This window comes from Hipposideros armiger, unplaced genomic scaffold (assembly GCF_001890085.2).
Source record: "Hipposideros armiger isolate ML-2016 unplaced genomic scaffold, ASM189008v1 scaffold_179, whole genome shotgun sequence".
Lineage (NCBI taxonomy): Eukaryota > Metazoa > Chordata > Mammalia > Chiroptera > Hipposideridae > Hipposideros > Hipposideros armiger.
In genome coordinates, this window is record NW_017731529.1 from 739,727 (window position 1) to 751,507 (window position 11,781).

Below are 11,781 nucleotides of genomic sequence, written 5' to 3' on the forward strand. Positions count from 1 at the left end.
ACTTCCTATTATTTAAAGTAAATAAAAGTGTACAATAAAATGAGGTTCAGGTTGCCATTCTGAACTTTGCTTACAGTTGATGTTATATACCTAATGCATTAGAGATAACATATAACATAGTGATTAGAATTCTGAAAGGCCATCACTTTTGGCTCTTTAACTTCTTCAAACCTCAATTTTCTCATCTTGAGAAAGGAGATAATGATAGTACCTACTTTTAGGATGTTTGTGAGAATTAACTGATATAATATCTGCAAAGCACTTGCCACATTGTTGTTGTTAATTGCTTGTTCTACCCTATTCTGAAGTCTAAATCTGTTTATGATGTTCGAATGCAAAGTTGTCATTCAGTAGGAGGCTATTTGGCATTATATTTTAATTTTTAATAAAAGATGATATTAAGTATACATTGAAAATTACCGCAAAATTTTATTGAGGGATTGACCTATATCTGTCCTTTTACCTCTTAAGTTGAAGTTGCTTTATTTGCATTATTTAATGCATATGCTCTTATGTAGCAATATGAAATTCCCTTTTAATTACTTAAAAAATATTTTCAAAAGTGTTCCCTTATTTCAAAGAATGAATGTGATAATTTACAATTAAGTTTTTGCTTTTATTTGATAGATTACAGGGGATACAGTATACAACATGCTGCGGCTGACGGAAGTAGACATTGATGATGAAGAAAGACCGCGTAATCCACACAAAATAAAATGTTGTGAGGTAGGAGCATGATTATCATGAAATGCAGCACTCAAATTGTCATATAAGAATAATTTATTAGTAGTATTTTTAAACTATCCAATACAGGCTGTATACTAAATTAGCATCACAACTCAGATTTTATCTCTGTAATTTACGCTCAGTTTCTGATTAAGAATTTTTTTTTTAAATTGAAGGTTTTCAATACAAAGATGAAACTTTAGCTGATAATGAATGAAAAGCTCGACTCTTAGGTGTATTTAACCCAATGAAGTGACTTCCTAGGTTAATTAAGAGTTATCCTTCATTGAGGAAGCCATTGAGGACAGTCCTTGACAGCATTTGATTTGGAGTCAAAACAACTGATTTTGACTCTCTTACCATGTATTCACTTTTCTTGAATATTTTTCCCTTTTGTAAAATAAGGGTAAAATATACTGTAATTAATAGCACATAGGATTATTGGGAGAATCCAGTGAGGCCATGTAAGTGGAAGCACTCTGTGATATATGTTCACTATACTTACGATGGTTATATGAGGAAAAAAATTTATGTAGATACTATTGTCAATGCAATGAAATACTGGTTGTAATTTTTGTGAAATTTAAGAAATGGAATAATATTTTCAAAACATTTATTTTCATAGGTGTTGTTTAATCCTTTTGATGACATCATTCCAAGAGACATAAAAAAGCCAAAAAAAGAGAAACCAGAAGAGGAAATAAAGAAATTGAAACCGAAAGGCACAAAGTAATCATAATAGAGTTTTCTTCAGCTTGAAAAGCAACACTGATTCATTTAGTTCATTTAATTTCCTTTTGTAAAGATTGTTTACTGGTGAGGGGAGGCCAGCTTGGGCCAGGGAGATATCTAAATGTTGAATGTGTGTGTAGTGTGTGTGTGTGTATGTGTGTGTGTGTGTGTGTGTGTGTGTGTATTTTTTTTTTAATGCCCATTTCTTATATTCAGATACTACAGTATATAACTTAAACTTAAGCTAAAGAAGTATTGTCTCAGATGTCCATATAAAAATCTGTGTTAATAATTAAATATGATTACTATAGCAATTATTTATATAAATTAGTTATTGAAAATTTTTCTTTGTTTTTTACTTGTTTTTCAATTAATATATGCTCAGTATAAGGAACTTGGAAAATAAAGTATGAAGGATATAATGACTGTATGTTTACATAACTTTCACTCCGTTTTTTGGCACTATTAAAAATAATCCTGTTATAAATATTTTTAAGCATAAAGCTGTTTCTGTATTCTGTGTTATTTCCTTAGGCTAGTTTTCAAAAAAATAGAAATGCCTTTTTTAATAAGTTCCAGTATTTTGTGAACAGTATTTTTTAAATTATTAATTTGTATGCTTTATTAAAATAGATATCAGAGAGTTTGATTTTAACTTATTCTTTTATTGAATTGTAGCATGCATAGTAGGGATTTTATTGTACTTATAAGTGTTAGATTCAGACAGTTCTAAGTATAATCCTGCCTAACCCAATTACTAAGAAGCCAAGTTTATTAATCTTTTTGGCCTTTAGTTTCCCCATCCTATACAATGGAAGTTTTAAAAAATACAATACCTGGTTGTTATGAAGATTAAATGAGAAGGGGAATTTGAAAATGCCCAGTTGAATACTATATAGGTATTCAATATATATTCATTTCTTTCCATGATACCCTACAATATAAAAATAAGTTACTTTTATAAACTGTCAGATATGAGGCAGACACTTTAATAAGCAGTTGATGTATTGTGGCAAAATAACTTCTTATATAGCTATATATTTGATTTCCTTTTATTTTTTGATTCATATGTTTTGAATAATTTATCTCTGGGTGAAAGGTCACTCTCACTGTGTTCCAGGACAATATTTCATCACTACAGTTTATCTTGACAACAAGCCCCAAAATTGGGTTTTTTTATTTTGTTTTTAATTCATAGTAAATATATGAGGGATGATGGGTAGTCATTGATTGCATCTAGGTTTTGAAATAAAAGTTCCTCTTTTTTTGCCAAATCTTGTTTATTTTTCCAGTATTTGAGAGAGGGTTTTAATAACTTATTGTTTATCTTCCTTGTGATATCTTTGGTTTGAAGGCTCATAGAAGACAGTTTTTTTCTCCCGATGGGTTATTTTTTTAGTTAGGTATATTGCTTACATATTTTTATTTGACAATTTTGTGTAACGTCTTAATTTTAAAATATTAAGCCACATTTTGGCAAATACTAGATTAATTGTTCCCCATTTGTAGTGCTGTTGGGGCTATTTATTTATTAGTTTTTCAAAATTGTTCATTTTGCAAACTAGTTTTTATAAATATCAAAAGCTTAATTATTTCTGTCCTGCTTGACTTGGTATATTTATATTAATGGTAGTACTCAGGATGGATATTTGGTTATTAGTTTAATCTAATATGTGAAACATCTGTGGTCTGAGACCAAAACCTTAACATTATGCTGAAGATATACACTTAGTATATTTCTACTGAGTACTAAGTAATATTGTCTATTGTTAAATAGTCAGAATGTGTTTCTTCTTATAAATTCTATTTTTTTTTGAAAATAGGATATTTATAAGTTTTGTTTAACTTTTTCTTCCTAATTTTCTTTCTTTCATTCTTTTTTCCTTTTTCTGATTAGAAATTTTAGCTTACTTTCATTTGGAGAGGAAGCTGAGGAAGAAGAGGAGGAAGTAAATCGAGTTAGTCAGGTAAAACTTTAATTTGCCCTGTGTTCTGAATTATTAAATAAATTAGGGTCTATATCTCACTTATTTTGTATCTCCTATTGTATATGGCACAGCATGTTTTACATGGTACACATTCAGGAAACATTCATTGAACTATTTCATAAAATGATTTGTGGTCAGTAATATTTGCAACTTCTGAGCTGATTTGCCCTCTTAAAATTGTAGTTTGATTTTTTTTTTTAACCTGGGGGTTTTTTGTTTTTTTTAAGTCAGAACTAGAGTGAAAGAATAATTCAACTTTGTGATTCAGATTTTAATTGCTATTTGTTTATTTGGTTTGCTAGATGATAATTATAATAAACAGTGACAGATCAAAGCTCTTAAATTCATTTTAATATTATTTATATACATTAATACCTTGGTTTGCGAACATAATTCATTCCAGAAACGAACTACTTGTATTGCAAGACATTGCTCGTTTACCACGTTAAAATGTATTAGAAATGTTTGCTCTTCTTGCGGAACACTCACAAACCAAGTTACTCGCAATCCAAGGTTTTACTGTATATTTATTAATTTCATCAATTCTCACCACAGCCCTTTAAGATAGGTATTATTATTATTATTATCCCCATCTTGCCCATGAATAAATTAAGGTATAGATAGGGTATAATTTGCTCAAAGTCATAGAACCAGTATGTAGCTAGATCTGGGATTTGAACCTATGTCCATCTCACTATAAAATCCATGTCTTTGGATTATACATTGCCTCCTGTTCTTTTCCCCCACCAGTGCTTCCCATAGGCCATTAAGTGTGGGCTATGTCAAAATCCCTTTCATCACAATGTCGTTGCTGAAGCATCTTCAGTGCCCCGCCATTGTTTAGAGCAGTGAGATTCTGATAAGTATATTCCAAGAAAATCATCTAAAGGGCTTTTCTTCCCGAAGATTCTAATGTCTTCCTTTCTTGAAAATGAGAGAACACTGAGATATAAAGAATGAGGTTCAAAGTCTTTATTATAGTGATTAAAACTCTATGGCCTAGCAGTGCCTTCCTTGCTTAACATAGTCACCTGGCTCTTACCGACACTAATGACAGCACTGACTTAGAAGCACATTATTGTTACCCTTGTCTCCCCTCCTTATCCATGTGCTTTGCTGCCCTCACCATCAAGCATGGTTTTGTTAGGTGAATGTTGGGCATATAGTAGCCACTCTATTTGCACCCCTTGCATTAAGACTGAGTTAAAATGGGTATGTATAGGGAATATTTCAGTCATCATCTTTTTCTTGCTGACTTCAGTATCCTTGAGCAATCGATTTCATACCATGATTCAGTGATCACCTGGATACTAACATTCTGAACTAGGAGACAAGACCGAATATTTCTTCTGGTGTCTTATCCCTCCTTCTGAGACGCCTTTAGGGAACACCTCTACTTTAGGTGTCAAAATTAAATTCATCATGACATAAATACTTCCTTTCCCTATTCCTTATCAACATCTCCAGTATCTCTATCTCCTCGATAAAGTCACCCTTTTTACATTTTTTTTTTTAAGCTGAGCCATCCTGCTACCTGTTGGCAGCTCAGCGGCTGCTCAGCTCGGGCTGGACTCAAACCACTGTTGCTCAGAGCTCAAACTCTTGAGCGAGCTCTTAACCAACTGAGCCACTCGGCCGGCCCTAAGTCGCCCTTTTTAGATTCAGTGTACTAATGTTGCATTATTCATGATTCAAATTTGTGCCTCATTAAAATGAAAGATTTACTGTATGTCATGATCCTGTGGGTGTATTTATAAATGGAAAAACCACAAATATTAGATCTGGGAATTGCCAAGATCCCCTTTCATTGATGTTTTCTAAAGATGTCAGGTTTCCTTTCCTACTCATGCCCTCCCTACAGCCCTCCCACCCCCGTTTTGCCTTATGCCTTTAGTGTGCTTTCTCCTTCATTTGGCCTTAATTTTGTTTTTTTCCTTTAAAATTTAGCTCCACTATCGACTCCTGACTCCCTCCACCTCCCTCCCCCACCCAACTCCCACCCAGGTGGAGCTTAATTTCTTTCAGTGGCAATCTGTCTGTAGCCTTCTAAGCACTTATTATACTGCATTTTAAAGATTTATTTTTTTATCTGCTACCTGTTCTAAATATTTATTTTATGTAATCTCTATAACAACCATGAGACATGGGTGGTATTATTCCTATTTTATAAATGAAGAAACCAGTGCTCAGAGAGATTAAGTTGCGTGTCCAAGACCATGTAATTAGGAGATGGTGGAATCAGAAATTTGAACATAAGCTTCTATAGCTATTTAAGTCTCTAGTATGATTTTGAATGCTGCAGAAGCTGCTTACTTCAAACCCAAGCCATCTAAAGGCAGACGAGAGATTTCACTGGTAGCACAGCATCCTGGGGTGGAAGGTGGCTCTGCGCAGTTTTTTATTAAAATGATAAGTTTAACTGAATATAGTGAACTCGATATTCCAGAAGCAATTTATGTTTGCTATAACGTTGAAAGGATACCAGCACAGGGCCGGCCTAGTGGCTCATTGGTTAAGAGCTGGCCTAGGACATCAGAGGGCTCCAGTTCCCATCCCACATATGAGGGCCAGTGACACTGCCCTCTACAGCTAAGATGCTGAACAACAGCTCGACCTGGAGCTGGGCTGCTGTGAGTTGCCAGTGACGGCGTAGGCTGCAGCCCCTGTGGCAGTGGGTTGCCATGGGCTACCGTGAGCGGCCAGCAGCCGCCGTGAGCGGCCGTCCAGAAGCTGGCTACTAATCTGCCTCGCCTGGGAAGTGCGCAATGATGGTGCCAACTTGGGCCAGTGAAGCAAAACGACAGCAACTTGTCTGTTCCCCTTCCCCCAATTCCCCAATAAAAATCTTTTTTAAAAAAGGGATACCACCATAGATAGTGTTAGCTTGCTATTTACATTTGCTCTTAAACCTGAAAAACACTTCAAACAGTAGAAACACCAAGTAAATTCTTTCCTCTTTGCCAAGAAAATTGCAGCCCCACAGTCCATTAGCAAATGAGTAGTATAACCCTTGTATTGTGTCATCATATTTCTCTCATCTGACTCTCCTGGGGAATGGTGTGTGATAAAGCTATCAAATGTTTGTTCCTGACTCTCAAATCTCTCTCCAGGCTGGCTTCTCTGCTTTTCCCCAGCTGCCCACTGGGCATCTCGCTATTTGAATACCCCACTAGTTACCCAGGCCCTCGCCATGGCTTAATTCATTACCTTTACTTTTCAAATTTATTCCTGTTCTGTGACTTCTCTTTCTATTCTTTCCCTTGATATCAATATCCCCTAAAGACAAATTTTAGATTTAGTTCTTTTTTCTTATTTTATCTCTGCACAGCCAGTTAGGTGCACCATTGTGCCAATTTTTCATCTGTGATGTATTTCCAATCTATTTTTTCCTCTTATTTTGCTCCTACCCTTGTTCAGGCCTTCATTATCTCTAGCCTGGGCTGCTGCCATCGTCTATAGACCAGTGTCGTATCTGTTTTCTCTTCTTTCCCTTCCACTCATTACTGTGAGAATAGTCGTGCTGAAGCCTCATTAAAATGTTACAGTTACTCTCTGTTGACTGTAGAAATAAGGCCAAACCCCTTGGCCTATTATTTTAAGCCTCTACTTTTATGACTCCCACTCACCAACTCTGTCTTTTAGCCTAATACTTCTTAAACTTCCTTGCTGAAAAAAATCGCTTATAGTGCTTGAAAAAAAATCAAATTCCTAGGCTCCATCTTAGCAATACTGAATCAGAGTCTCCAAGGGAGGAGCCCAGGAAGCTGTCCTTTTGATGCATTCCCTGGAAGTCTCATCAGGGAAATATAGGAACCACTGCGTTACCGGTCTGAACTATTTGCTATTCTATATAAATGCCTTGTATTTTCCCTTTTTAGTGTCTGTTTTTGCTCTTTGACCTGCCTGATGTGTCCTATCCCAGTTCTGGATGTCAAAGTCATATTTATTTTCAACACTGAAAATACCATCTTTTCTAAATGTCTTTTCCAGTTTCTCTCAATCTTTTCTTTTTCTGATCTAATCCTTGCCTTTCATGTGATACTTATATTTTCTTTTCAAAAACATCCTTTTTGCCTAATTACATAAGAAACATGTGACTGTGTCCTCATTGTATACCATTGAAACATTATACCCTTTTCTTTCTGTCTCATTGTGTAGAGTGCTAGGCTTTGAGCTCCCTGATGTTAAACTTTGTGTCATCTTTGAGTGACAGTGTGTTGGAGTAGAAATAGCATGAATTTGGGATCATACAGACTTATATTGGCACTTCACTTCCCACTGATACTCTGTGGCCTTGGATATAGTCTCTCTGAGCCTCAATTTTCCTCTTTGTAACGTGGAAAGAATATGTACCATTTAGAGTTGTGGAATTAGGATATGGATATCCTTACGATGATATATTATGCAGCTTTGAAAATGTTTCTGAAAGTCAAATGTCTTAAACAATACACTCTAAGTTATAATTTGTAATTATTCTCAGAGAGTTAAAGAATATCAAACTATCTCTAATATGATCATAAGCATTATGCAGAAGCTGCCACCCTCATGCTCAAGCAGTCTAGAGGGCAGGTGAGAAATTCCCAGCATTCAGCGTTCTGGGCTGGGCAGCTCAGCGTGCTGGGCCCAGCACCCCTCCTGAGCACTCCTGGAGGGTTCTGGACAGTAGCTTGAGCAGCTTTTGAGAGCATGGTTGTACACCTGGACATCAGGACCCACCATCAACCCATTCTCCACATGTGAACGGGTCTTGGCACACTGCAGAATCTTTGGCCTACAGATTTTAGCTGTTTTGTTCGTTTCTAGAACAGTCATGGATATATTTAGCTTGAGAAAATAGAACAACAACAACAAAATCACTGAACTCTATTATTGACTTAGGGTAAAGAAAATTACTCTAGAGGGCATGAAATAAGAGAGAATCGAAATGGAAATGTAAGTTTATTTTGCTTTTATATTGTTCTTCAGACTATGAGCTCCCTTCAAATACATTTTCCCTCATGTGTAAATTGAAACCTTGGTAAGAAATGGGAGGCTAGCCTGAATATTAGAAAAATACGATCGATAGAATGAATATATATATATATATATATATATGTTTTAAAATTTAGCCTTCCTGTTTTTAAATCTATATAATTACTAGAGCCAGAGTCAAGTTAAGTGTCTTTTACAATGACTAAGAACAATCTGCAGTTTCAGTGCTTGCATGAAATTAAATATTTCTAGAGGACTTGAAAATAATTGTTTCATTATTCATTTCCTTATCAAGTTTCTTTTTTCAGTGACTTCATACTGTTAAGCTTTATTCCAGAACCAGTCTAACATCACAAGTTAATAATTGGTGAAGCCTGAATAGAGGCTTTACTTGATGTGAAAGGAGAACTAAGATAGCGTCCCCTCTGGTATATGGATTATCAGTGTGGGGTTACACTCACTGCTTCACCCCACTCAGTTACGCATGACAAGGCGCCTCTCCCACGTGGGTTAGCTTTCCGTCATTATTTATGTCAGTATCTTGCTACAACCCGATAAAAATCTTTTTTGGGGATAATAGAATTTTATAGCTCAAAGGGATCCAGTCCAACTTCCTTCCTTTATGGATGAGGAAGCTGAGACTCCCGTGAAGTGACTTGCTAGGCTGACTTCACTTCCTTTGTGATAGGATTGCACGATAGCAGGATGCTGTAGCAACATAGCTGAGTTCAGGAGAGGACATTGGCAGAGCCCCTCCTGCTATTCTTGTGGATAACTGAGGAAATGTGATCTGGGAGATAGCACAGTCAGGTGGATTTATAGTTGACGGAATCCTTCTGTCCAAAGGGTGCTTTGTTGTCGATCTGTGGCTGATGATTTGAACTGGTGAGTTGAAATGTAATAGGAGCACATGTCAATTCTGTACTTTTATTTAATGAAATCCACTGAATAGGTATAAGGCTTAGCCTGTAAGCCCTAGTTGAATTATTAAGAATAAGGTCTCTGGAATAAGGAATTTAACATTCTTTCCATTTTGGGGGATCATATTTGTAGCATTTTGTTCGGTTCTGAACACATTTAAGAAAGATACTGACAAACTAGATGCATCCAAAGGCTGGGAGAGTTGTGAGGAGGTTGGGGATGATGCCAAAAGTATCTCATATGGGGAATGCTTGAGGAACCGGATATACTTTGGAGAAGAAAAACGAAGTGAAAATGTGATCCTAGACTTCAAATATTTGAAAGATTTTTACCTGGAAGATCCCTTCCTTCAGATTGCTTTCTTAAATAATAGTTTCACTCAAATGTCTGTATGGGTGTAAAGTTTACTCCTGCATTTTTGTATATAACTTGAATACAAATGTCAGAAAGTATTTTTCAAGTGAAAGCTTACAGTCAGACAAGTAGCTTTCATGAAACAAGTTAAATGGTAGGTTTATAATAAAAGTATCTCAATAGCTAGATTTTAAAATTGTGTTTAAATTGTGCCACATTCACAATAATGATACACATAGTATTTCTCTCACTTCAAGATATGTTAACCTTTTCCCTCAGATCCAAAGTTATAAAAAGACTTTTTTCTCACCCAGAAAAAGTTATCTTGATGGACACATAATACCGTTTTTGAGAATAAAGTAAAAATGTATCCTGTGCAATTAAAGGTCCCCCAAAAGTTGGGCAGTTGGGCTTGGTATGGCGCGGAGAGTGCTGCTAGGCCATTTGCACAGAGGTTGTCAGAAGTGTTAAACAGCCTGATTTATAAAATGTTTTTGCCCCATGAAATTTTATTAAACTTTAATTTTCTTATCTTTCTAGTTGTTTATATTTAATGAATTTTCAAAAGATGTTAATATATTTGTATTCATTTCATATTTCCGCTGATAATTTACAAATTACCATAAATTTAGTGGCTTGAAGCAAAACAAATTTAGTATTTTACAGTTCTGGAGGTCAGAAGTCCAAAACCGGATCCACTGGGCTGGGTAACGAGGTGCTGGCAGGGCTGCTTTCTTCTGGAGGCTCAGGGAGAATCGGCTACCGTGCCTTTTCCAACTTCTAGAGCCTGCTTGTGCCCCTTGGCTTGTGGACGCTTCCCCATCTTCAAAGCCAGCCGTAGCTGGTCGGATCATTTTCATGCTTCATCGTTCTGAAACTGACTCTCCTGCCTGCCTCCTTCACTTGTAAGGACTCATGGGATGACATTGCCCCGCCTCTTCCCCGATAATCTAGGATAAGCTCCCGGTCTCAAAATCCTTCATTTATCTGCAAAGTACCTTTTGCCATGTAAAGTGACACATTCATAGGTTTGGAGGATTAGAATGTGACCATCTTTAGGGACCATTATTCTGCCTACCAATCTTTTTGTATCTAAATTCAACTCTATATACAGTGGTATACCTGATAACAGGAATTGTTTGTAGTTCATTTTTAGTTCTAGAAGGTAGAACTAGGATTGGTTGGATGGTTGGAAATTGCACAGATTTTTTTTTCTCCAATTAGAGAATTGTCCAATAATGGAAGCCATTTAAAAGGAGTGATTTTTGTGTGTGTATGAGGTTATAAGCTCCTTGCAGGTGTTGAGACAGTGGTTGACTATTCAGCAGTGATATCAAGGAGATTCCTGCATTGGATGGGAGACTAAATTAAGTGGTCTGTAAGATCTGGGGTTTTTTTTTGTTTGTTTGTTTTTAGCTAAGTTTTTCTGGTTCTGTGCTGAAGGTCACAGAATGTAATAGTTAGGGTTCTTCAGTAAAACAGATAGATAGATAGATAGATTATTAATAGATTGATAAATTTTTACGAATTGCCTCATGTGCTTGTGGGGGGTGGCAAGTCTAAAATTTGTAGGCAGGCTGACAAGTTGGAGACTTAGGGAAGAGTTGATATTGCAGTCTTGAGTCCACAATCTGCAGGCTGTAAATTCAAGCATGGTGTCTAGGTTGCAGTCTTTAGGCTGAGTTGCTGCTTCTTGGGAAACATTAGTCTTTGCTCTTAATGCCTTCAACTGATTAGCTGAGTCCCACCAACATTTTGGCAGATAATCTGCTTTATTCGAAGTCCACTGATTTAAGTGTTAATCACATTTAAAAAATACTTCAAGCAACATGTAGACTGGTGTTTGATCAAACAACTGGGCATCATAGCATAAAATTAACCATTACACACAGCTAGTTAGAAGTTAAGACCCAGACCTTCCAACTTCTTGACCCATGTTGCTTCTCTGTACCACTATGCATTTTTCTTCCTTTCCTTTCTTCCTCTCTTTTTTCTTTTTCTTTCATCCATCCTCCCTTCCTTCCTCCCTTCCTCCCTTCTTTCCTTCCTCTCTCCCTCCCTTCCTCCCTTCCTTCCTTCCTTCCTTCCT

General features: G+C 36.2%; 1 protein-coding gene across 1 annotated transcript in view; it reads left to right on the plus strand.

Annotated features, from left to right (window-relative positions):
* The window catches only part of CWC27 (CWC27 spliceosome associated cyclophilin), a 177,958-nt gene that overhangs the window by 16,319 nt on the left and 149,858 nt on the right, over positions 1–11,781 (plus strand). The window contains exons 6-8 of the mRNA XM_019652416.1: positions 628–726; positions 1,352–1,455; positions 3,356–3,425. Coding sequence (XP_019507961.1) covers positions 628–726; positions 1,352–1,455; positions 3,356–3,425 — 273 coding nt within the window. The remainder of the gene's footprint in view (positions 1–627; positions 727–1,351; positions 1,456–3,355; positions 3,426–11,781) is intronic.